This window comes from Thrips palmi, unplaced genomic scaffold (genome assembly GCF_012932325.1).
Source record: "Thrips palmi isolate BJ-2018 unplaced genomic scaffold, TpBJ-2018v1 HiC_scaffold_4, whole genome shotgun sequence".
NCBI classification, from domain to species: Eukaryota; Metazoa; Arthropoda; class Insecta; order Thysanoptera; family Thripidae; genus Thrips; species Thrips palmi.
The window spans coordinates 3683781-3708367 of NW_023144631.1; the positions used below are offsets into that span (position 1 = coordinate 3683781).

The 24587-nt window shown below is 59.8% G+C and overlaps 4 protein-coding genes across 6 annotated transcripts in view; 2 read left to right on the forward strand and 2 right to left on the reverse strand.

Moving 5' to 3' along the window:
• The first annotated feature begins 102 nt into the window (after positions 1–102).
• Positions 103–985, forward strand: LOC117650079 (cytochrome c oxidase assembly factor 5). 2 transcript variants are annotated; one of them, XM_034393372.1, is made up of 4 exons: positions 103–257; positions 371–484; positions 573–668; positions 763–985. In XM_034393372.1, exons 2-4 carry the CDS (start codon positions 374–376, stop codon positions 802–804), a joined length of 249 nt encoding a protein of 82 aa, XP_034249263.1. In that variant the 5' UTR covers positions 103–257; positions 371–373; the 3' UTR covers positions 805–985. The 2 variants fall into 2 exon arrangements, with proteins under 2 accessions (XP_034249263.1, XP_034249262.1); XM_034393371.1 differs by having other exon boundaries at positions 103–250.
• On the reverse strand, positions 981–7151 carry LOC117650074. Its single transcript, XM_034393363.1, has 5 exons — positions 6909–7151; positions 4106–4245; positions 3692–4015; positions 1763–3478; positions 981–1668 (listed from the first exon to the last, which is right to left on the reverse strand). Exons 2-5 carry the CDS (start codon positions 4193–4195, stop codon positions 1435–1437), a joined length of 2364 nt encoding a protein of 787 aa, XP_034249254.1. The 5' UTR covers positions 4196–4245; positions 6909–7151; the 3' UTR covers positions 981–1434.
• Positions 4617–6991, reverse strand: LOC117650075 (inhibitor of growth protein 1). Of its 2 annotated transcripts, none has more exons than XM_034393365.1 (4): positions 6660–6991; positions 6121–6327; positions 5805–6043; positions 4617–5726 (listed from the first exon to the last, which is right to left on the reverse strand). In XM_034393365.1, exons 1-4 carry the CDS (start codon positions 6793–6795, stop codon positions 5307–5309), a joined length of 1002 nt encoding a protein of 333 aa, XP_034249256.1. In that variant the 5' UTR covers positions 6796–6991; the 3' UTR covers positions 4617–5306. The 2 variants fall into 2 exon arrangements, with proteins under 2 accessions (XP_034249256.1, XP_034249255.1); XM_034393364.1 differs by having other exon boundaries at positions 6121–6339; positions 6660–6989.
• A 144-nt stretch (positions 7152–7295) lies between the features above and the next one.
• The window catches only part of LOC117650078 (jupiter microtubule associated homolog 1-like), a 51652-nt gene continuing 34360 nt past the window's right edge, over positions 7296–24587 (forward strand). Inside the window, exon 1 of the mRNA XM_034393368.1 lies at positions 7296–7518. Coding sequence (XP_034249259.1) covers positions 7463–7518 — 56 coding nt within the window. The 5' untranslated portion in view covers positions 7296–7462. The remainder of the gene's footprint in view (positions 7519–24587) is intronic.

The following is a 24587-nucleotide window of genomic DNA, read 5'->3' on the forward strand; positions in this document are numbered from 1 at the left end:
TGCTTCCCTCTGACATCCCCAAATCAAAACCTAAATGAGTGAAACGTGCCTGAGCGGTTCATTTGAGTTCCCCGCCTTCCCGCCTTGGGGCGTCACGAGCTATCGAAATCGAAAGCAGGAAAACTCGAACATCGAACAGACAGCTACTGCTTGTTTGTGTCAAAGTTGTAAATCTTTTCTCCTTTATTTGTGAACTGTGATTCTCGCTGTGCAGTGGTGATTCGGAAATTATACCTTACAATATTAAGAGGTAAAAGGTTTGCACAGATTGTCGGTCATTGATGGTGGTGTAAATGTGTCATGAACACATAGGGCCCAATAACCTCAAATGGCTCTCTTAGTTATTGCATTTTCCCCTATTTTTCTTCAGGCAATGTCTGAGCTGCGAGGAGTAGAAGGTTGGGAGCTTGAGGACAAAACCCCCTGTGCAGGGCTTAGGGCTGATCTCAAGATTTGTTTGCTGGAGACTGATTGTTGCAAAAAAGTGAGTGTTTTGATTTTATCGTTTCCCTAGTTCAGTTTACATTTAATTTCTTACCTTAAGATCCTCACGTATTTATTTATCCTTTCAGGAAAGGCTTACTCCCCGAGAATGTCTTAAGCAGAATAAAGCCACACCGGAATGTATGCATCTGTACCATTATTTCATCGCTTGTAAAAAATCAATGGTGAGTCTATTTCTCCATTTGCATAAGTGCAATTGTTTATTCTCAGTAACCTCGTTGCTCAATTCACATTGTTGTGCTTGTCCCTTTTTTTCAGGTTGACAACAGAACGAGGTTTCGAGGGACGAAAGGATATTAGCACTTTGAAATTTTGGTTCTTGGACCCAATTTGGATTTACAAATGAATGAGATGTGTATGTTTGAAGCTTATTTGTTCAATATAGTTAAATGTTTCATCAGTTGTATAGGTATTATTTATCTTGACTTGCTTTCGTAAGTGGCTCAGGTATTCATTAAAAATAACAAGAGAAGAAGTGGAATTGGAATATGTTTATTTTCAATGTCAGCTCACAGCCAGAATAACAATAAATTCAATGATCTCACCTAAAAATGTTTGAAACAAAAAGACAAGACTACGAATTCTTAATATCTAACAAGTGACAAAGAACGATGACTAAGACGTCTAAATTTCTAAGGGTCATTGAAATATGAATTACAAACAAAAACAAAGAAAGATATAAAATAACTATCACTATTACATCTTACACAGTACAGGTAACATTCATACTTATAACTGTAGAAAAATAAATTATGACTAAGTACAGTGCACGTGATAAGAAAGAACGTGACATAGGTCAATGAGAAACAAAAACACTTAATAACTTTAGAGAATGGCATACGATTACAATACACAATATTGGACTAACATTCACAATGAGACATGTGGAATTAAGTAAAAGAAGACAAGAATGATTTGTGCAGCGGTCGCTCAAACACTTCTGAAGTGTTTGCACTCCTTGACTGCAATAACAAGGTTGGGGCGCATGGAGCGTAGTCTAATCACTGCGGCTGCCCAGCATTTCCAGGGGCAGGGCATCCGGTTGGCACCGATCAGCGTCAGCCTTTCGAGGCTGGGCAAAGTGTTCTCAGTCCACTGCTCCAGAGAGTCCGGGTGGAGGTAGTGCACCCCGATCAGCGTCAGGCGACGGAGATTGGTGAGCATCTGCAACAAGAGAAAACAAAGCCAAGGGAGTCAATTAATTGAGACGAACACCAAGGGTGGCGTACACATAATCGAATCCCGAGTGCGGACTCACGCTGAGGTTGGCGTTGAGGTGGCTGTCCGTTTTGAGGCAGTGCAGGGTGAGCTCCTCCAAGTCGGGGCAGCGGGCCGCCACGTGCCCCAGCGGAGACACCTTGTCGCAGTCCATCAGGCGCAGGCACAGCCTCTTCAGCCTCGGCAGCAGCGGGCTCTCCTGGAAGAGTTCGACGCACGTGAAGCGATCTTCGGGCGGGTCGGCGGGGTCTTGCTGGGCAGGCTCCTGGTCCTGCTGACCGTTCCCTGCCTCGCCCTCGCCGTCGGGGGGATCTTGAGCCCCGGGGCCAGGGCCGTCGCCAGGGCCGTTGTCAGGGCCGTTGCCAGCCTGACCCGGCTGGTTGTGCGGCTCCACGGCCTGCTGCAGCATGTTCAGCCAGTTGAGCGCGAGGTGCACCTGGCCCTGGGCCTGGATGAGCATGATGGGCCCCGCGTCGCCCAGCACCGTGACCCAGCCGTTCTCGTAGAGGCCGTAGAGCGCGTGGTCCTGCGGGCCGGGCAGCAGCGCCACGCGTCCGCCCGCCACCACGACGTGGGCCAGCGGGCCGGCGGGCAGGTTGGGCGGCAGCTGGAAGCCGTGGGGCACGAAGAAGCCGATGAGCCCCATCTGCGGCGCGTTGTAGGTCACCACGCCGTGCACCGCGAACATGCCGAAGCCGAAGCCGCCAAACGTGACGACGACGAGGCCGGGCGCGCCAGGGGCGTCCGCGCCCTGGTACACCGGGTGGGCGGCGAAGTCGTGCCCCTCGGGCTCGCCGAACATCGGCAACCCGTTGAGCGCCCCGGGCTCGATGGGCTGGACCAGGTTCTGATCGAGGTGGGCGTGGACCACGATGGCGATGGGGACGCCTCCGTTGCCGGCCTGTCCGTAGCCAGGCAGGACCAGGGCGATGACGCCGTTGGCGACGGGCCCTGCGTGGCCGAAGTGCGCGTCGCCTTGGAAGAGGAAGTGGTGCTGGCCGTTGAGGTGTCCCATGTAGTTGTGCAATAGTACCGGGGCTTGTTGTGGGTTATGTTGGTGCACTTGCTCATCTTGTTGTTGGTTATTTAGGTGTTGTGGCACGTAGTTCTGAATGATGATGTGCGGCCCATTGTTTCCTTGGTTGCCTTGGTTATTCTCCGGTGGTGGTGGGTCAGGCTCCAGGCGTCGGTCGCACTCGCCGTCACAGCTCAGTGTGAGGCTGGTCAGCTCCGGGCAGTCCTCCAGCACCTTGAGGCGGTGGGAGCTCCAGACACGCGCCTCCTGCAGCCTCTCGCACTTGCCGACGGCGTCCATGATGCGGCGCTCCTGCGCGGAGGGCGGCCGCTTGCTGCTCATGTACTCGTGGCTCACGAAGCGCAGGGACTTCTTGTTGGTGCGCAGGATGCAGCACGCCCCTGCCTGCATGGCCAGCGACATCTCGCCGCCCTCGCTCCAGAGCTCCAGCCGCTCCACAGTGTCGTGGCACTCCCAGTCGGCGTGGTCGCGGTTGCAGTCGTTGAAGTACACGTAGGCGGACTGCAGCGGCAGCTCCACGGTGGCGGCCAGGCGCAGCTCGCGCAGCCGCGTCGACTCGCGCACCAGGCGGATGAGGCGGAAGTAGCTCTCGCGCTTCATGGGCAGCGCGCCGACGTGCAGCGACGTCAACGAGTCCAGCAGCCGCGCCACCAGCTGCGCCGCCACACTGCAGTCCATCTCGTCGCTCAGCACCAGCTTCAGGCCCCGCGCGCTGTACGGCTGCAATCAAATGCCAAAAGATTAAAGTACATTCAAACTGGGGCGGCGACCAGCCGCCTGCCCAAGGAAAACGAAACAGTCCAAATGATGTCAACGTGACCTCAAAATTAGCGATTTTTTCTTGCCAAAATTTGGTCCATATTGAAGTGAAAATGACATCATTTGACTTCATTTCGACTACCTGTCAGCCTTGGCTACGCTTGGCTCGCTCACCTCCACGATGGCATTCTCGATGGCCTTTTCGGCGACGCTGCCGGCCGTTATCCCGGTCAGGTCCAGCTTGCCGAGGCGCGGCAGCGGCACGACGCGCACCAGCTCGGCGAACTCCTCGTCCGACATGCAGGCGCGGTAGTGCAGCTCCTGGTGGCGCCACACCTGCGGGTCGTAGCAGAGGCGGCGAAAGCGCTTGCAGACCAGCGGCACCCGCAGCAGCAGGTCGGCCACGGGCACGCAGCTAAGCACGTGCAGCAGCACCTCGTCCGGGAGGGCGTCCACCGGGGCCGGCACGTCCATGGCCTCGTCCACGTCGCCGCCATCCTGGAAACAGCCCACCGTCAGCTTGGGGTTCCTAGTTCCCGCATTCGGGCGCGGCCCGTCAGGCACATCCACTGTGCAGTGCACACTCACTCGACTCGCTGGGCGTGGGGGGCTCGTGTCCTCACCGTCCTCAGCGCCAGGCTGCGGAGGGGATGCTGTTGGCTCGCCTGGTGCAATCATGCTGCTACACTGCTACTGCTGCCAGTGCAGCTTGCAGCCTGTGTGACGCCCTGCAACAAGACCGTCGAGCTGAGCGAGCTGAGCAGGGCATGGACAAGTCAAGTCACTCGCACACACGCAAGGGCAAGGGCACATCCAGGTGCCACTTGTCAACAGACGACCCAGTAGAATGTTTATCCCAGCTGCTCAATTTTCTCATGCAAGTTCAAACTGACAAAAATGTTTACGGAGCAACAACAGTCAAATGTATTGGAACTCTGTAGCAAATATTGATTCTACTGGATAATTTTAGAGTGCACAGAGAGAACCAGAAAGTTGAACAGTTTTCATTTCTGAATACTGATAGGGCAATCAAATGAAAACATGTGAACAATTGTTTCGGAAATGAGAAAGGACTACAGGGAAATAAATGACACTGGTATTTTATATTCAAAACTTTTCATGTTATTGAAAAGTGACAAGCAACATACATACAGCTTGATTATATTCCTCCTCGTGGCTTAAAATTTAACAATGAGAAATGTGCCATATTCATTGATTGGGCACTAAGGAAGTTGCACTTTCGAGTCACAAAATTAGAAGAACATACACACATAAAACTGTGCTTATGACCAGACAAAATAAATGGGTATCTATGAGGGCCATAGAACACGTAAAATAAATTTCTAAAACAATTTAATACAGAGACATGGAATCTGATTTTACACAATTAAGAAAGGGGATAAAATAATATGATATCTTTATCATTAGTTGCACTATAGAAACGTTAAATTTCTAAAGTTATAGTTTCAAATGTGCACAATCATAACTGTCCCATGAAAGCAACTAAATGAAGATATCAAATCTATTATCACACATAGTGCGGACATCAAATGCACATACATACTTGTTTGAACATTGGTATCTGCTAAACAAATAATGTAAAAATTCCCAAGATAGAAGACAGTGTAACATAAGTGACATAATAGTACAGCAAATGTAAAGAATTAAAATCTGAATGAGCATAAGCGAGCACATCATGCCACAGAGATAGCAACTTGATGCACAAAGTAAACTTATTGATAAATAATTCATCTTTGACTCATGCATATAAAATTTTGAAATATATCTCTTATGATTTTTCTTCTTTTTCCTTGTTATATCTTTCCAATTCTTTAAGGAATTGAGCTTTTGGCTTCATAACATTGGGCCTGTCACCACGGCATTTAGGGCAAAACCATTTTCCTTTGGGTTTGGTTGTAAGTGCAACACAGCCAAAATGAAACCATTCAATAGGACACAGATCATTATCACAGAGGATCATTTCACCGAAGGATATCTGATCGCAAAGGCAATAAGTTGGCTCATCCGGATCTATTGCTAGTTCATCATCCCTCGGTGGTGTTTGTTCTTGAACTGCTTGAGATGACGACTGTGCAGCAGTAGAAGATGAACCTCGTGACTTCCTCTTCTTTTTGTTCTTGCCAGTGCCAGCCGCAGCTTTCTTCCCAGTCGCAGGGTTACTCACAGTTGCCTGGTAATTATACAATTTCTTTTAGGCGATTTACACATTGTTTTTCTCAACCAAGACAAAAACAAAGGATGAAGGACAAATAAAATAGAAACTCACCCGGGCTGGTGCTCCTTCTCTTCTTGTTGGCACTTCAGGTGCAGCAGGTACATCAGGTGAGTTAGTTGCTGTGTCAGACTGTGACATAACACCTCTTCTTGCTCTCTTTGAGGATCTCTCGCCTGTGGCACCACTTCCAGAGGTTCCATTGTCAGCTCGGGTGCTACCAGCATTCACACCAGAACTAGCAGTCTGATTTTCCTTGCCAGTATCATTTGTTTCTTGCTCTTTGCCGTAATCTGAACAAAAAAAGACACAGTGTTAAACAAACTAACATAAAGAACATACATAACAGGACATTTCATACAATACTTACCCAAATTGCGGAGATCAATGTCCATTTGCCGCACTTTGTTATCTATGTGTTCTTGCAGTTGGCTCATGATGTGCAGCTTTTCATCACCAACTTCCTGAGCAGCGATGAGCTCCTTCTGGGCTCGAAGAAGGGCTCGCCTCCATTGAGCTGAGTCCTCAGTTGAATTTCGAACTGCCTCCAGCTGGCTGGCCAGTCTCCGCATGAACGCTGATACAAATGCTGAAATTACAATGCAGGCCAATGAAGAGCGCAAGTGCAAACATCAAGTGCAAACATAAATTTGAAAGAAACTAAAAGTTGGCGGTTAATCCCATTCAATCGCAAAATGAAACAAAAGATTTAAAACAAGATATGAAGCTGACTGGAGTTAAATCAAGCCCAGATATACGATGGAACAGAAGATCACATGCGCAAGATTTGTTTTGCATACATCTAAGTGAGAAAACTAAAACGGCGTCGGTTGATGTTTACATCGTTTACATTCTGCTGGGTGGTGTAACCTGATTTCAGATTTGTGTTTTTCGAAGGTTATTACTTACACTGATATTCCACATCAAGCTCCCGCATGCGGGAGAGGTGTCTTTGCAATTCATCGGGGAGATTTTCGGTGCAATCCAAATAGTTTTCGACGTACGTTGCCGAATACAAGGCCTCCACAGCTGCTTGGTTCAACATCTTCACTAACGCTTAGTTGTCACCATGCGGCTCCAATTAAGATGCGCAGTACAAAGTAGACCCTCTTTCTTTATAAAAACATCAATATTAACACCCAAAGCATAATATCCAACCTTTCAAAGTAGAAACTTCATAGAAAGTTGAATAGGCTTCCCAAACCCAAATTACGACCGACGCACAAGTTCGACATTTCGATTTTCAAGGCGACATTCTACTGTTTTCTAGGTTTTGCTTTTACTTTTTTTTCCTCTTCCAGCTAGTACAAGCTGTCCAACACTAGCTCCAAGCTTAGGTGAGCAGAGAGTCAACAACAGCCAAAAACCAAGATTTTAAACAATTTAAAAAAGTAAATCAAATCGATACCCTAAAGTATAATCTCACTGATCGACGAAGAGGGGCGTAGTTCCACTGAGAAAAGCCTCGTTGTCACCATCACGTTGGCAATGCCTTCTAGTGAAGGCCCCGCCCAGCACCGCCTGCTAAGCGCGCGAAGGCCGATGGCGGCGCGGCAGTCGTTGTTGTGGAAGGCGTCGCTTGGCTTTGTGCTCGCAGCCGTTCTGTCACTGTTTTGTTTGCCTGCTGCCTGCCTGCTGCCTGTGCGTGTTGATCCCCTTGGTTGTGCCGACCGAATTTCTGAGCCAGTTTCTTCCCAATCCACCCAATCACCATGACTTCAACCTCCTTCAACGTGGGCCTGGGAGAGGTGTCCCGCAATTCCAGCAAGTGAGTACCCGTTTGTTAGTAATCCTCGCCGGCCGTTCCCTTCTCGTGTCGAAACCGGGGCACCTAACCTCGCTCGCCTGGCGCCGCCTGGGGCCGCGTGTTTTGAATGGGGCTCCCTTTGCGGGACCCTCGCGGCACGCCCTGCGGCCCTCGCTGCTTTACGGGCGTCTTTTCGGCCGTTTTCGCCGGCGTTTTCGTTCGAAACGTCAAAACGTCGCGACGTCGTGTAACGGTCTCAGCCAGCCGCCCAGCCCAGCAGGCAGGCAGCGCCGTAGGAGGCGGGGCGCCATTCGCAATCCGTTCCTAGCCGTCTTTACTGCCGACGCTGCAAGTAGGGCGAAAAGTCTCGCTAGAAACCGCGGGCCGCTCTCGTTGGGGCTGGGGCGTTTCGCGCGGACTGCTGGTTGTGTTCGACGATGTTCATCGGGCTGTTATTTCGTCTTGGGGCGCGTCGCGCGTCGAGAAGCAACAGGATGCGGCGGCTAGAGCACGGAGTGGCACGGAGCCGCGCCGCCAGCCGCCCCGCCCCGCCCCGCCCCGCCCCGCGGAGGCGAAACCAGATTTATCCAGCTGTTGTCCGCGAGCCGCGAGCCGTGTGGCCTACCTGGGCAGCTGGTGGCAGCTGCGTCCGTGGGTTTGCCGGCTTGTGGGCTGGGGCTGCGTGGCCGTCGCGGCGCGTCGCGGCCAGGGGCGGGGGCCTTGGCTGGCGGGGGCGCGAGACGCAGCCACGGCGCGGTCACCGCGGGGGCGACGCCCCGGACGCCCCGGACCGAGGCGAAGCGGCACTGTAGGCTGGTTCCGAGAGTCGTTTACTTCGCTCTGTCTCTCTCGCACACGGAACGCCCCATGAGTGTGAGAGAGACAGAACGACGAAAACGTCTCTCGGAATTAGTCTGCAGGCCGCGGCGCAGACAGCATGGCGCTCCCGGCACCCGGCCGGCGGACACTGTCCTCCGTCGCGGCTGCCATGACCTCATGACCCCGGCCCGGCCAGTGGAGTTTCTAGTGGGCTAGGTCCGGGCCGCGCTGCCGCTCCGAATGATTTTCAAGGCCATGCTCCTCCACACGGGGCCAGCAGAAGACCGGTAGCGGCGGCCCAAACTCTAGACGCGTTTTGAGCTGTAGAGTCGCTGAAGTGGACTCGAACGGAGCATGTGATCCCGCCAATGGATTGCTCTCCAAACGACGAATCCATTGGTGGGGTCACACGCTCGGTTCGAGTTATGTGCCGCGACTCTGGAGTTGTGGCGGCGTGCGCGTACGCCCTGGTGGCGCGATGTGGCGGTGGAGAGACTGTGGCCCCCGGAGAGCGCGAGCCCCTCGGCGAAGTCGAAGTCCGTCTCGGTGCTCGTCTGCCCAATCAAGTCGTCGGCAGGCGTTGCGGGGCGCGCGTTCTGCGACGTTCGGCGCGATGCCAGAGGGCTTGCCGGGGCGCTTGGCGCCCATTTCGACCCCTATCGACGGGGCAGTGACTCTCTGACAAGTTTGTCTGGCCGCGCCTCGTCTGCCGCGTCCTTTTGCTCCTTTTTGCGGACTGGGTAACGCACTTTGGCCGCACGGCCGGCCGGCGCGAGCGCGGGGTAGCGGCGCCGCGCCGGGCTGGGGGCTCTGCTCGCGCGGGGTACCGCCGCGCCGGCTCGACAAGGAAGGCTCCAGCGCGCGGGGTATCGCGGCCGCACGCCGCGCGGACTTGGCGCGTTGCCGCTCATTTCTGTCGTGGGCACCTCCTTAGCGCGCTGCGCGTTTCCCCTTTCGCCGAGACCCGCCGGCTGATTCCGAGAGTCGTTCTGTCTCTCTCGCACCCATGCGGGACGCCCCTTGAGTGCGACAGAGACAGAACGACTCTCGGAATCGGCCTGGCCGCTGCGGCGCGCATGCTCATGACGCCTAATGGCGCCAACTGCTGGCGTTTGGCGCGAATGGCGGGGACGCTGTCAGGCTGTGGGCCGATTCCGAGAGTCGTCTTCGTCGCTCTGCCTCTCTCGCACTCGTGGGGCGTCCCGTATAGGTGCGGGATAGACAGAGCGACGACTCTCGGAATCAGTGTGCCGGCTGCTTCGCTCGCCTTGCGACTCCAGTCAGCCCTGCCGCCGGACGCATTTTTGTCCCTCTGCCAAGTGTGGAGGGCTAATCGACCTGTCGAATTTGCATAGTGGCGTGCATCGAACGAAATGGCTGCACCGTCGGCGGAATGCCCCTCCCCTCCCCTCCACGCCACTGGTGGTGCCTCGGGCTCTAGGAGGCGCCCGCTGAGCCTCGCGACGGAAAGGGATTTTGTTGTAATGGAAGTTTTAATTGCTGGGTTTGCGTCAAGTGGAGGCGGAAGCGTCGTGGCGGAAATAAGTGCGGGCCGCGGCGCGGCGCCCCGACTGTGTGACAGGGCGGACTCACCTGGGTGGCTGCGGACTGATTCCGAGATCGCTTTCGTCGCTCTGCCTCTCTCGCTCCTACACGGGACGCCCCACGAGTGCGAGAGAGGCACAGCGACGAAAACGACTCTCGGAAGCAGTCTGCTGGGCCACAGGGTCGGCGAGATGACTCTGCCTTCATCTTCGCGCGGAGAGTGACATAATCTTTCTTTTCCTTCTTTCGCGGGAACCTGCCTGTGCCTGCTCGCTTTCTGGACATTGTCATTTTCGCCACTTTTCCCTCTTTTTTCCCTCTCCCTTCTCGGCCGTGCCCTCGCGCGCGCTCCGTCTTTTTGAAACGGCTTGAGGGCTTGCTTGGCGTGCGGTGAGAGCGCCTGCGTCGCCGCGCCACGGCCGTGCCATGGCCGTGCCATACGCGGGGCTTGAATGCGCCGCAATGGCCGAATGGGCGCGAGGAGTATTTACGATCAATTCTTTTGAAGCTGATAGTGGTGTCCATTGCCACGAGACTCGGGGCGCCGCGAGAGCAGTGCCGGGGCAGAGGGCACGCCTGCACTGCTTTGCACTGCTTTGCACTGCACTGCCTCGCAGCGAGCGGCCGCTTTGTTCTTTGATTTAAATTGGGACGCTGCGCCGTGCCGTGCGCCGCGGCAGGTTTGGTCGCTCTGTTTCTCTCGCACCCCCTGCGGGACGCCGCCGGGACGCCGCGCCAGTGTGGGAGAGAGGGAGAGAGCGGCGGTCTCAGGGGGTGTCCGGAGTGCGCGCGGTGCGCCTGCGGTGCGCTTGCAGCATGCTCGCAGCAGACGACGCCGTCGCGTCTCCGTCGAGGCCCTGGCCGTCCCGAAGGCAGTCCCCTAGCCTCGCTGCTGCATGAGGCTGCATGAGGCTTCCAGGCCCTGAGACTTGTTGTGACGCCGCCGTTGCCTTTCCCTTTCACTCTGCCTGCCATGCTGGCCGTGCTGGCCGTGCTGTGCCCCGGCCGGCGCGGCGGGCCTGGGCTTGGGCTGCGCGCCGCACCGCGTTAAAGCAAGGGGCATATCCCTTTCTCCCCCGGACTGGACTAAATGGGATCTGTCAGGCATGCGCGTATTCGTCCGTCAGCGTGGCCGCGGCGCGGCCGGCCTGCCTGCCTGCCGGCTTGTCTGCGCGCGCTTTCTTCGGGAAACAGCAGCCAAAGCACACGATTTTAACGTGCGGCCTCGCCGGCCTCCTCGCCAACCCTGCCACGAGATTCACGGCAGATGCCTGCAGCCCGATTCCGAGAGTCGTCTTCGTCGCTGTGTCTCTCTCGCACTCGCGGGGCGTCCCGTAGAGGTGCGAGAGAGACGGAGCGACGAAGACGACGCTCGGAATGAGTCTGCTGGCGCGCCAGAGCCGGGGCTCCGCGGCGGAGTACGTGCGGCAGGCCACCCAGGCCGTCCCCATCTTGATGCGGCCGCGCGCGCCGCGTGTGACTGGGCCTGGTTCTATCCCTCTATCCATAGCGGACCGTAAATATTCCTCATCGGGTTGCTGTTTCCGGGTCTGTGTTGTGGCGCACCGCGCGCACCGCCGTGGCGTACCGGCTGTGGATTACCAAGTGACTTATTTGTAAGGCGGGGCTGGCTCGGCCTGCTCGCTGGCTCGCGGGGCGGGGCGGGGCGGGGCGGGGCGGGGCGGGGCGGGGCGTGGCGGCTGGCTGGCGGGGTTTCGCCACGATGTATACATTGGTCGGTTTGTCTGGCGACGTTAGGATTCCACTTGCTTTGTTTGGTTGGCCATGTAGTGCAGGGAGGGACGTTGAGAAACTGAGGCGGTGCAAGCGGCAGGCAGGCCGACGGCAAGCGGCCCCAACCCGGCAAACTTGGAGCGTCATGGCACTCATGATTATCCTGTAGGCGCCGCGCTCTGCGCGCTCTGGAGACTGATTCCGAGAGTCGGTTTCGTCGCTCTGTCTCTCTCGCACTGACACGCGGGGCGCCCATGCGCGCGAGAGAGAAGCAGAGCGGCGAAAACGGCAGTGTGAGCGGAGCCCGCCGCGTCGACCTAACGTCGTTTGGCGTCCTCGCTCGTCCAATTTGGCGGCGTGGGTCGCGAGGTGCGATGGCGTGCGCGGCGCGGCGCGCGCGTAACTGGGCGGCGAATGGGACCGCTAATTGAACGGCGGGTCGTGCGGGTCGTCGTCGCGGCGCTGCAGACCGAGAGTCGTTCTCGTCGTTCTCGTCGCTCTGTCTCTCTCGCACTCGTGGGGCGCGTCGTATAGGTGCGAGAGAGACAGAGCGACGAAGACGAAAAAGCCGTCCGGATTTGGCCGGCCAGGGCGGCGCAAGGCGGAGGTGGGAACGGGGCTGTCACAATGGTCGTAAAATGGGAAGGAAAGGTGGGCAAAAAGGCGAGAAGGGCCCGGACCGCCCGGCTCTGTCGCCTCACTCCGAATGGTGCTGTCGTCGCTCTGTCTCTCTCGCACTCACGGCGATGAGGCGGCCCTTCTGAGTGAGGCGACATCACGCCAGCACGAACCACGCGACAGCGCCGGCAGCGCCACACCTCGTCGAGGTTAGGGCGGACGTTTTGCGCGCGAGAAGGGTAGGGGTGACTGGATGTACTGTAGTTCGTTTTCAAGGAAAAATGTGCTCTGGTTTTGGGGCGGCAAAGGGGGCGGCGAGGGGGACGCCGCATCGGTCTTGCCCGGTCTTGGCTCAGGGTTGGCGAGGTGTCCAGTGTCGGAGTCGTCCGCATGGGGCTTGTCGGGGCGGAGGCCAGGGAAAAGGCGAGCGGAACGCGGTGCAAGCACGGCGGCGCCACCGACGGTGTGGCGCGGCGCGGCGGAGCGTGGCGTGGCGTCGCGAGGCGTCGCGGACTCCGGGAGGATGGAGGTCAGGCGGCTTGCATTGTGTGTGAGTGCACTTGGTACGGGATTCCGTTGTAATAAGGGTCATCGCGTCGAGCGCGGCCAGCGCGGCCGAGCCGCAGTGGCGAGGACGGCGGCAAATGGCGGCGAGCGGGCGCGCGTCGAGGGAAAGGCAAAAGGCACTCTGGCCGAGGATGTTCGGTGAACCGAATCGTTTTTCGTTTCAAGTTGACTTTCTCCGCCAGCAGAGCAGCAGAGCGGCGGCCGAGCCCGAGATGACTAAGCGCGCGGCTGCACTGGCTGCGACGCGATGCGCCGAGCGGAAGCGTGTCCAAGGCCGCGCTCGCTGGACTCGGTCCACTTGGTGGCGGCCAGGCGCCGAGCGCGACGGGGTGCCGCGGCGCCCACGCGGAGGCGGATTCGGGGCGGTCCCGGCGGTCCGCGAGGCAAGGCGGACTCGCTTACGCGTCTTGCGCAGCCTCGCTCTTCGCTCCCCTCCCCCCCCTCGCGCGCGTGAAATTTGTGGCCGTGTTGCCTGTGGCCCTGGAACCGTACCGCACCGAGCCGAAATAACACACGCTACCGGGCCGGGCCGCCCCGCCCCGCCCCGGACCACGGCGGACTTGGCGGGCTGCTGGTGGCGTGGGCGACCCTCTCGGTGGCGGCCAGGCGGCACCCACGGACCCCTCGGCCGGCCTGGACGGCCTGGACGGCGGGGTGCCGCGGGGGGCGCCCACACGTGCGCGATGTCGCGGTTGGCGGCGTCTGGGACGCACGGAGTCAGTCCTGTGCGTCGCGCTGTCGCGAGTAGTTTGCTCGCGCCGATCGCTGTAAATTTGCCCGCGTCGTCGTGTCGTTACAGTGGTGTGTTGCCCATTGGCGTAGCCTGGACGATCAAAAGCCGTTCGTTTGAGGGAAACGCGCTTCTTTTTTGTCCGGCGTGTTCCGCTCGCGTGCGCGCGGTGGCCTTAATCCCTTCTGGTGCATTTGCCCTTAATGGCTCGAAAGTACGCGCTTCGTACGGTGTGCCGTGTCGCCGCATCACCGGCGCGCCACAGAATCGGGACTGAAAACGAATTGGCGTCGAATTTCGGCGCCATTTCCTTCCTTGGGCGCCAAGTCACGTCTAGCCCCGTGCATGCGCCGACCAAAGCGGTCGTGTTGTCCCTTTTTTTTCTTTTCTGGGTTTCACTTTAATTACTTTTTTTTCTCATTTTATTACGGCGAGGTCTAAGATGCTGTAAGCCCGAGGTACCCCCGGGGACTACGCACCGCGGCACCGCGGCAGGCACCTGTGTGGTCCCGGAGCGTCGTCCCGGGCCGCGCGCTGTGCGGCGCTGTGCGGCGCTGTGCGCTCCGGACCCGCTTGCGCGGCTTGCGCGCGCTGCTGTTACGAGCCCCGTGTACTCACCGCGGGCCGCGCCGTGCCGCGCCGTGCCGCGTCGCGCTTGGTTTTCGTTGGAAACCGCACGTGCCGTCGCGGTGGAGGTACTCCTGGTGGTGCCCGGGTCCCGCGTCGGTATAGCGGCGAGAGGGAGTGAGAGAGAGAGAGAGACAGAGACGGACGCACTGCCGACTCTCACCTGTGGTGCACTTCCTACCCCGCCGTGCCCCGCCGTGCCCCGCCAGGCCCTGCCTGGGAGCTAATCCCGGGCAGATACCTGTAATCATCACACGCACCGTGTCCCAGCCGCCCCGCCCCGCCCCGCCCCGCCCCGAACCGTTTGACACGGCGCTGGCTGCGGCTGGCGCGCTGGCGCCTTTCGCCGCTGCCCTGTCGTTATGATTGGAACTCGGCCATTCCATTTGCTGCCGCCGCCCCCTCCCCTCCCCCGTTTTCGTATTTGCATATCTGGGAGTGTGCGGGGGCGGGGGCGGGGCGGTGCGGGGCGCGGTGTGCTGGCGATGCAAATGGACACCTAACCTCGCTTCACCTTGCCGACGTAATGTGTATCAAGTGCACTCCCACACGCCTAGGCGGAGCGGGCCGCGGCCTTCCCCGCCGTGTTGACGTCCTCGGCAGTGGACCGCGCCGCGCCTAGCCTCGCAGAAGGGGCCCATAGCCTCGCTCGATGCGTGCGCGGAAGTTGTGAAGCGGGCGCTGCTAACGCTGCTAACGGGACGTGTGCTCGTTCTTTCCTCTTAGCGCCGTCTTTTTCTGCATGGAAACGCCGCCTAAGTGTAAACGTTTTGACGTGTAATGTAGCTGCCCAGCTCGACAGGTTGCTTTGCATTTGCTGTTCTTTCTTTTTTGTTTCGTCGGGCCCGTGTTACACTAGAATCGGCCGCGGAGGAAGGGTTAGCGAACGGACGGCTGCTCCGCCCATCTGGCATCTCTCTCGCACTCGCCGGGCGCGACGGCCGCGCGAGAGAGAGACGGCGACGAATTAGTCTTTGAAGGGTCTGGCTGGCCGGCTGGACCGCGGCCCGCCGGACGGCGCTGGGCGGCGCTGGGCGGCGCGGGGCGCCTGCACCGAGGCCTTTATGTCGGCAGGGGTTTTTGCCCGGCTTATTTACGCGACGCGTGAAAAAGGGAAAGGCTCTGAAAGCGTCGTCGACGCCGCCGTCGTGTTGGCGCGGCCGTCGTCGTCGCCGTCGTGGCGGCGGTGAGAGGGAGCGAGCGCGCACGGTGCACGCGGTGATATCGCGCGTGAATCTGGCTCTCGAGGAGGAAGTGGCAGAGTGTCACAGTGTGGCAACAAGGACGCCTGTCCTGCAACGAGGCCTGCAAGGACGGCGACGATGGCCGCGCGCCCGGCAGGCGTCCCGACGCGCCCCTCCAGGGCCCCGCGGCCCCGCCTGCAGCGACCGCATGCATGTGCAACGGCTACACTGTAGTGGCTGCAGCACTGCACCCGCATGCAGTGCAGCGTGTTGGCGAGTGGCGACAGGCGGGCTCGCCGGCCTGATGGATAAGCCAGACGCGTCCGTGGTTGCGGGTGTGCCAGCGCGCCAGCGACCCTCCAGCCATTTCCAACAGCCTGTCGTGCAGCACACTGATTCCGAGAGTCGTTTTCCTCGTTGTCCCTCTCGCACTCGCGGGGCGTCCCCTACGGGTGCGAGAGGGACAGCGCAACGAAAACGACTCTCGGAATGAGTGTGCTGGGCGTGCCGGCCAGGGGAGTGGACTGGTGGAGCGGCCCGCTCGCACCCGGCCGGCCGGCCGGCTCTGAAATACGGTTTGATGACTTGGTCTGGTGTCAAGGGAAGGCCACAATGATGCTTCATTATTCTATATATGACTTGCTTTCCAAAAGTAATTCGCGACAAAAATTTTAAGGCCTTCACCTGGAGCAGCCAATGTTGCCATATGGCTACAACTCTAAAAAGCCAACGGATGAACATAGAACTTTTGGGTTTGGTTTTTTAACATTAAATAGACCCCAATGGTTAAAAAATGACACTTATTACTGGGAACGTTTTCAGGTGTCAGGAGCCGATTGCTCCCGTACTTCGGGATCTTAAAGACCACCTTAAAAAAGAATTTTCGGCACCCACAGTTCGTGCTGAAAGTCACTACAACGCCCTAAAATGAAAGTTCAAGGTCAGGGCCGGCCCGTTTTGGCCAAGCCGTCGGACGGCGGCCAGTCAGTCGGGTCACACGGCGAAAGTGCGTGTGTCACTTCGAGTTGTCACTCCTAGTGTTGCTAGGCCACTAGGCCGTTGGCATTGCCACCGCTGGTCATACCGAAATCCACCCCACCACTGTTTGGTTAAACCTGAACAGTAAGGAAATCAACTTCGCAAACTGCACGATCTTGCGGAATCCCTGTTTTCCTACCCTCTTCTCGTTCCTTTGTTTCTGTTTCTGAGGGTGGCTCACTCATCCCTGGTGCACCTTGCCTGGGTCGGCGCTTGCTCTGGCAAGCCTTTGGGGGCTGTGGCGACTCCTCGGGTGTAAAGGTCAGGCGTGCCTGGCTCCAGTTGAGCCTCCAAACTTCCAGTGGGCCTCTAGCCAGCTTCTTGTTCGACTTGTCGTACTTGCTCGTCTGCGCCTAGCGAGTTCCCCAATGAGGTTAAGTCTAGCGAGGGCAAGCGAGCGAGTTGCCTCTTCAGAGTCTCTCGCAATGCCAGAGGGCCGCTTCCGAGCACCGTCTCGATGACCCTCCTAGCCAGCCCCACTGAGCTTGTACGCGGGCGCGGGCACTTGCGAGATGTCCTGGGGTATTTGTGCTCCACCCCCAAAAACAAAAACAACGAAACGAGGAAAGGATAGGCTCGGATGGTCAGAGGTCCTGCGGTGTGGCAGGGGTAATGGTGTCCCGCACGGTGCTGTGGGTCCTTGGAAAGCCTCTTCTGATCCAATATATTTCATTTTCAATTTTTAATAGGCTGGGAAAATTCATAAGACCTTTTCAAACTAAAACAATTACCATGGCAAATTGGAATTTCCGCTCTTAAATTTTTTCGTCGGGAACTAAGAATCATCTGCTTTCATGGACGTTCTTTGAAGTTAAATTTTTTGGTCAAGTTTATGAAAATTGGTCAATTTTCAACTTTCATTTTAGGGCGTTGTAGTGACTTTCAGCACGAACTGTGGGTGCCGAAAATTCTTTTTTAAGGTGGTCTTTAAGATCCCGAAGTACGGGAGCAACCGGCTCCTGACACCTGAAAACGTTCCCAGTAATAAGTGTCATTTTTTAACCATCGGGGTCTATTTTATGTTAAAAAACCGAACCCCAAAGTTCTATGTTCATCCGTTGGCTTTTTAGAGTTGTAGCCATATGGCAACATTGGCTGCTCCAGGTGAAGGCCTTAAAATTTTTGTCGTGAATTTTAGCGCAAGCGAATTACTTTCGGAAAGCAAGTCATATATAGAATAATGAAGCATCATTGTGGCCTTCCCTTGACACCAGACCAAGTCATCAAACCGTATTTCAGAGCCGTTAACAGTGGATTTTCTTAGTTGTAGCCATATGGCTACATTGGCAGTTCCGGGTTACTGTAATATTTCCTCAAACACAAAAGTGTTCCAAACCTAATAATATTATCAGTGGCGAACTCTCGCACAAAATTTATGAGTTGTAGCCATATGGCTACATTGGCTGTTAAGACGGCGGACACGGCGCCCGGCGGGTAGGCAGCCCGCCCGCAGCCGTGCCCAACGGGACTGCGTGGCTGCACGGCGTCCGCCCCGGCCACCCTGTAGCCGGCCGCGCCGTGCCGCCTTGGCGCTGCCTGTGCCCCGACGGCCCGACGCGCCTCCGTGCCAGACCCTTTTTCTGGCTTCGCTGCCCGCCTGCCCGCTCCCCCCGTGCGATGGCCCTGCCGGCCTCTGCCTTGTTGAGGCTTCATCCATCCCCTTGTATCCCGTCGGGGGTCTAACTAGCGCGCCGGGCCGCCTGGTTGTCCCGGTGCAGTCCGTCGTCGCCGGCCTGGCGCAGCCCGGCGTGGGGAGAAACTGGCCGTGGAGGACGCCAAGATGGCCTTTCTTTCAGGCCGGGGCAAAAAGTTTGCAAAACTGTGCGCAGTCCTGCACTTTTCTTGCCATCTCGTTGGTGGCGGCGGTTTTTCCCCTTTTTTCCGTCTCCTCGCGCGTCCGAGTGTCGACGACGGCGTGCCTACCGCTTTCGCGCCGACGGTGTTGCGGCCAATTTCTCATCCGCGGCGCTGCTGCACCGCAAAGCGAGGCGCAATGCTCGCGGCCGCGCACAGCGACCGACGATAACACGCGGACGTGTGCACGATGCAGCGATTGATAATTTTCGCCTCGCTCTGGACGGTGTGTAACGGAACGGTTTTCCTCGGCGTGGGGGTGGCAGGCGGTCGGACTGACTGGCTTGGGCTGGCCGGCGGCTGGCCGCATGTCCGTGGCAAAACGTCTCGGCGCGCCGTTCACTCGCCGACGTGATGCATTTCTGGCCGCCCCCCCTCCCCTTCGCCCCCGCCCCCTCCCCTCATTGGACGCAGCCGCAGCGGACGTAATGCCTTCGGCGAACACGAGTGTCCGACGCGATAGGACTTTGTAGCCGCAACGGCACGCATACGGAACAGTCGGCGCGCGGTGTTATGGCCGCCCCGGCCGAGGAGGGCCCGCCAGGCCGCCAAGCCCGGGCCGGCAGCAGACTGATTCCGAGAGTCGTTTTCGTCGCTCTGTCTCTCACGGGGCGTGCCGTCTTGGTGGGAGAGAGACAGCGACGAGACCATGCTTCGGAATCGGGCTGCTGGCCCCGCCGCGCTCGATTGGGCTCGCGGCAGCTCGCGGCTTGTCCAGGAACCTGGTGGGGCCTTTTGCTACCGCGCGGCTGTCCCGCCGCCGGTCCCGCCGGTCCCGCTGGCAGCTGGATGCACGTTGCACGCCACTGGGGCCCGGCGGACGGCGGCGGCCGGCGCACGCACGGGATGCAATGGATTGGATCTCCTTTCTCCCGGCGCGGCCCGCCCCGCCCCGCCTTGGCTTGGCTTGGCTTGGCGTGCGCGCGGCGCAGCGGGGGTTGGTCGGGCGGGGTTGGGCGTCTCGCGGCGTCTGGCGGCATGACGTCGGGGCGGGGCGGGGCGGGGCGGGGCGGGGCGGGGCGGGGCGTCCGCGACGTGAATGGGTGAAAGCGATCGGCGCTTATCTATCCCATCCCGGGCTCTCTTCCCGGCAGAAACTTTCATAACCGTGTTGGGCAGGCCCTTCTTGGCCGCGGCGCCGCCCGCGTCCGGTGCCGGCGCCGCCGCCGCGCGGGGGTGGCGGCCGGGGGTTGGTTAGATTAGTGGTGCTGCGGGCGGCGGTGGCATTAGGAAGGGCACGTGGAGGGTGTGGAGACGCGGGGCGTGCGCGGGGCCGGCACGGCGCGCCATGCGGACTGGTTCCGAGAGTCCCTTTCGTCGCTCTGCCTCTCTCGCGCCCATGCGCGACGCCTCGTGAGTGCGAGAGAGACAGAGCGACGGAAACGACTCTCTGCCCCGGCCCCGTGGCCCTGCGGCCCCAGCGGGGTGCGACCCTCCAAAGGGCAACGCAGCGCGGCCCCCGCCTCCGGCCCTCCGGCTTTGCGACATTTGGCCCGCTGGCGCCGGCCCGGCCCGGCAGCGCGTTGTTGGTGCGAATCGTGCGCCGCATCCCTGGCTGCAGCCGACTGATTCCGAGAGTCGTTTTCGTCGCTCTGTCTCCCCTCGCACTCACGGGGCGTTCCCTATCGGTGCGACAGAGACGGAGCGACAAGGCGACTCCCGGAATCAGGCTGCAGGCCGCGCAGGCCGTGATTGGAAACTTGCGAAGTTAACGCCGCGCGGGCGGGACGGGCGGGACCGCGGCACGCTGCCGTGCGAACACTTCCCGTGCCGCTGTTTAATCGGCGCCGGGATATGTCATCGCGTTGACATTTTCTCCCGCGACGCTGTAAAAAAAAAAATAAAGACGCAAAAAAAAGGTTCCAGAAAAGAGGCAGACAGCACGCAGACTGCGCAGGCTTGTGGCTGCGAAGGGAACGACTTTCCTCGCTCTGGTTTGGAGGCGTGTGTCGGACTGGCGGACGGACGGGACGGTTCCGTTTTGTGTGGATCGGGCTAATGAGCCCAGACCTGTCTGTCTAGGAGTTGCCGCAGTCTGAACCGTTAAAAAGCATGTCTGCTTATCGGTGTGCCGGCCGGCTGGAGTCGGTCCGCTGGAGGCCGCTGGATGTGGCGAACGCCGTGCTGGCCGTCGCCGCCGAATTAGGGTCAGTGCGACGACGCGACGCGCTCCGCCAGCACACTGATTCCGAGAGTCGTCGCTCTGTCTCTCTCGCACTCGCGGGGCGTGCCGTGCAGGTGCGAGAGAGACAGAGCGACGACTCTCGGAATCAGTCCGCGGTTCGGCGGCCGGCCATTTTATTGGCGAGTGAAAGGGAGGGGCGGTCGTGTCGGGGCGTGTGAGTTCGCGGTGTTCGGCCACCCGGAGGCTTGTCGCCCGGTGGCGAGGCCCCAGGCCCCGGGGCCCCGAAGCACCTCAAGGTCGGCGTCGTCGCGGTGCTGCCTGCCGGCCCGGCCCGGCGTGTTCGGCCGGCCGGTGGACGCGCGCCGCGCCGCGCCGCCGGATGAGGTGCGTCCACGGTTTGATTGCGTCCGTGACTTGGTTACCCATGAGTGCGTCGTGGCTTCGACGCCCGGCCCGCGGGGGCCTCGTGCCCTCGGGTCGCGTCGCCGACGGGGACGTCCGCGGACCGACGGTGTTGCGGCGGGGACGACGACGCGGACGTGTCCGGCCCGCTGCCGCCGGGTTTGGCGGGCCGCCACGCCGCGCTGCCCCGCGCCGCGCTGCGCCCGGGCCGCCACATCCGGTGTCGGTGTGTGCATGAGTCCGGCTTGATCAATATGCAGTGACGAAAAAAGCAGGCCCGCTAGGGCCGTATGGGCACGTCGCTCGATCGGCGACGCTGCAGGCTGCTTCCCCACGACACTGCTTTCCACACACTCCTGTCTCTCTCGCGCCCGTGAGGGCTTCTCGCAGTGTGCGAGAGACGGCGACGCGTAATGCACTGTCGTTCGGAATCGGCCGGGTAGCGCCACGCCATGCCGCGCCCCGCGCCTTGTGTTTTGGGAAAGTTATTGCCCCCGATATTGAATGCGTGTGTATAGACGTGCAGTAACGAGCGCTTGTTGGCGACCTGTGGCTCGGCCGAGGGCCTGGCGTGTTGGCGCCGCGGAGCGGTGGAGCAGCAGCAGTATTCATTGGCCGGGATGACTCGCTCGCCACGGCAGCGCGGCAGCCCAGCCCGTCATTACGCGCGCGTGTGTGCGTGTGTCTGTGTTTCTGTGTATGTGTTTCTGTGTGTGTTTGTGTATGTTACTGTGTTCGTGTGTGTTTCTGTGTGTGTGTGTGTGCCACGCCGCTCCCGCGGCCCCAGGCGCCAGTCCACGCGCGGCGCGCCGCGGCGCGCGCACACTGCAGATTGATTTCTCAGAAGACGAAATGACTAATTTGCATGGACGTGGCCGACTGGCTTTGCGCGCCGCGTTGCGCTGTGCGCTGCCCCGGGGCGAGGCTTGGCGGGGCCGGCGAGGCGCGGCCACTGAGAACGCCATCAGCCCCCCGCGGGGCCCTGCAGCGCGGCACCGCCCCGCCCCGCCCGCCGCGCCCCGCCGCGCCCCGCCCCGCCCGCCGCGCCCCGGGCAGGCGGAGATATCCCCGCGGAATGACAGATGCCCTAGGTAGGTCTGTTTGAGGTAGGTGGCCCCGCCCCGCCCCGCCCCGCCCCGCCCCGCCCCGCCCCGCCCCGCATCGGCGCCATGCCCAACAATGCCGCGTGGAAACTGGAGTCGGTCGTCGGAATTTTCATTTGCCTGGCGGCCTGGCGCAGGTATGCCCCGCTCGCGGTTTGCCGCCATGGGCGGTCGCCCAGTGGACTGATTCCGAGAGTCGTTTTCGTCGCCCTGACTCTGTCGCACCTGCACGGAACGCCCAAAGAGTGGCAGAGAGACAGCGACGAGGACGACTCTCGAAATCAGTCTGCTGTCCCACGCAGTGCCACGGCGACCGGCGGCGTCGACTAGTTTTTCCGTGTTTGGCTTTTGTTTTTGTTGTTTTTATTCGCAGGCGGGCCCGCGGCCGCCGCCGCCGTCGTCGGATCGCTGCTGCAACTAGGGCCTCTTAAATTTGGAGGCGGCTTTTTCTCTCCGTCTTCCTGGCGCTTGTTGTGGTAACGACGGCATCTCCCACGACGAATCTGTTTGGCGAGGGAGTGTTCCAGTGTACCGGGCGAAGCCAGGGCGAAGCAGTGTACGAAAATGAGGGTAATTACGGCCGAGATGTTTGTCGCAGGACGTCATAATGGCCGTGAGTAATGCGATCCAACGATCCGGAGCCAGCGGCCTGGCCAAGGACAGTCCTTCCCGGGGCCCTTTCCCTCCGTCCTTGGTCCTGCCGGCGCCTCCCCGGCCTCATCATCGAGGGCCTGGCGCAGCCTGGCGCTGCACGTGGCTGGCGGCGCTGGCGGCCTGGAGGCCGATGCCGAGCGGAAGGTCTGTCTCTCTCGCACCCATGGGCGTGAGGGGGACGGACGGACGGACCACGGGGACGGGTCTCGCCGCCCGGAGCAGTGGTGCGTTGCCGCCGCCCTGCCGCTTGCCCTGCAGCAGGCCTGGAAGGCCGGCCGGCCGTGCTGTGGACGCGACGCGGCCAAAACTCTAGACGCGTTTTGAGCTCCAGAGTCGCTAAATGGGACTCGCACCGAACGGGTGACCCCACCAATGGATTGCCCTCCGAACGAAGAATCCATTGGTGGGGTCACACGTTCGGTTTGAATCCCATTTAGCGACTCAGGAGCTCGGGACATAGTCCTGCCCGCCGTGCGCCCTGCCTGGCAGTACTTGCGACGCCCCGCGAAGCCACAGGCCCTCCCCGCCGGCCCGGTTGCTGCACGTTGTTGCCGGAAGACGTTCTAATAGGGGCGTCCCTTTTGTTTCCAAGAGGAACGGGAAGTCTGCCGGGAGGCTGGCCGTGCCGCTGGGCCGCTGGCTGGGCCGCTTGTCGGTTTTTCTATCGTAATTGGAGTGGCTCGCACCGCGGCGCATCGCCGTGGCGCACCGCTGTGGCGCACCGCGGCCCCGAAATGAATGGCGCGTCATTTTCATAGCGAAGGGCTTTCCCTCTCCCTTTTTTCCGGCGGCAACGGCGGCAGCTTGCTTGACGACGATGGCGGAAAACGATTTGGTGCATGCATTATTCATAACGCACCGGTTCGATCCTTTATTCTTGCCTCTTTCTCTCTCCCCGCCGGGGCGGCCGGGACCCGGGGCGGCCTGCTGCACGCCCGTGTCGAACAGTGTGCTGCGTCGCCGTGTCTCTGTCGCACCCCGGCGGGCCAGGCGGGCCGCCCCGCGAGTGCGAGCGAGACGGCGCGCCGAAAGCCCTGTTGTTGGGGATCGGAGCGTGTATGAAAATTTGAATGGGTCTTACGTCGTCTGCTGGCCGTGACGCGCCGCCGCCGCCGTCGCGCCGACACGGCATGAGGAGTCCTCTTCTTTTTTTCGGGGATTGGAGAGGGGGCCGGGCGTCCGAGCGTCGCAATGTGGTTCAAGGGCGAAGAAAGCGGCGGGAGTGCAGTGGACGGCCGCAGCGCCGCAGCCGGGCCGTCGGGCACACCGTCGGGCACGGCACGGCACGGCACAGCCTGCCTTTTGACCGTGAAGCTGGGCGTGCGGGAAGCTCATCAGACGCATCGCCCCCCTCCCCCCTTCCCCCCTCGTCCCTCCGCGCCCTGGCCGCGCCTCCGGTAGGCAGTATATAGTCCTGTGTCAAACTCTCCCATCTCTGCGGCCGTCTGTCTGTCTGTCTGTCTGTCTGTCTGTCTGTCTGTCTGTCTGTCTGTCTGTCCGTCCATCGGGTAGGGAAGTTTAGTACGCTTGTTGCTCTGTGGGGCGCAAGCTGGCGCAAGCTGGCGCAAGCGGTGCACTGCACGACGGTCGGTCCGTTTGATGTGCGCGGCCGCGTCGCGTTCAACATATGTACGGACGGCGCGGTGCTGCGCGGTGCTTGGCGTGTCGCGGGGAATGGCGTCGCTCTGTCTCTCTCGCTCTCACGGCGCGTCCCGCATGCGAGGGGGACGGAGAGCGACGACGGCGCTGTTTGGGGATCAGTCTGCCGGTATCGGCGCAACCATTTTCGCCGCGTTTGCCCCGCGAGTGGCGTGGCGCGCCGAGCCGCGCTCGGACTATCGATAATTAATCTGGAACGGCAGCGGCGGCGATATGCCGCGCTCCAGTTTCAACACGGCCTGGAGCAGGCGGTGCAGTGCAGGCCGCAGGACTCGTGCCCTGCGTCGGGCGCGCCGCCGCGCCGTGCATTGAGGGCCCCAGAGGGCCCCACAGCCCCCCGCGTTGAGGTCCCCGCCGCAGGGCCTGCAGGCGCACCACAGTGGGCCAGAAGACCGGTGGAGGCGGCCAAAACTCGAGACGCGTTTTGAGCT

Coding starts and splice junctions, on each gene's coding strand:
- LOC117650079 (XM_034393372.1), top strand. CDS start 374: ATGTCTGAGCTGCGAGGAGTAGAAGGTTGGGAGCTTGAGGACAAAACC. Junction 485..572: donor AGACTGATTGTTGCAAAAAA/GTGAGTGTTTTG, acceptor TTATCCTTTCAG/GAAAGGCTTACTCCCCGAGA. Junction 669..762: donor TCGCTTGTAAAAAATCAATG/GTGAGTCTATTT, acceptor CCTTTTTTTCAG/GTTGACAACAGAACGAGGTT.
- LOC117650074 (XM_034393363.1), bottom strand. CDS start 4,195: ATGATTGCACCAGGCGAGCCAACAGCATCCCCTCCGCAGCCTGGCGCT. Junction 4,016..4,105: donor CCCCACGCCCAGCGAGTCGA/GTGAGTGTGCAC, acceptor GGCTGTTTCCAG/GATGGCGGCGACGTGGACGA. Junction 1,669..1,762: donor ACCTCAACGCCAACCTCAGC/GTGAGTCCGCAC, acceptor CTCTTGTTGCAG/ATGCTCACCAATCTCCGTCG.
- LOC117650075 (XM_034393364.1), bottom strand. CDS start 6,795: ATGTTGAACCAAGCAGCTGTGGAGGCCTTGTATTCGGCAACGTACGTC. Junction 6,340..6,659: donor GCTTGATGTGGAATATCAGT/GTAAGTAATAAC, acceptor TTGTAATTTCAG/CATTTGTATCAGCGTTCATG. Junction 6,044..6,120: donor CATTGATCTCCGCAATTTGG/GTAAGTATTGTA, acceptor TTTTTTGTTCAG/ATTACGGCAAAGAGCAAGAA.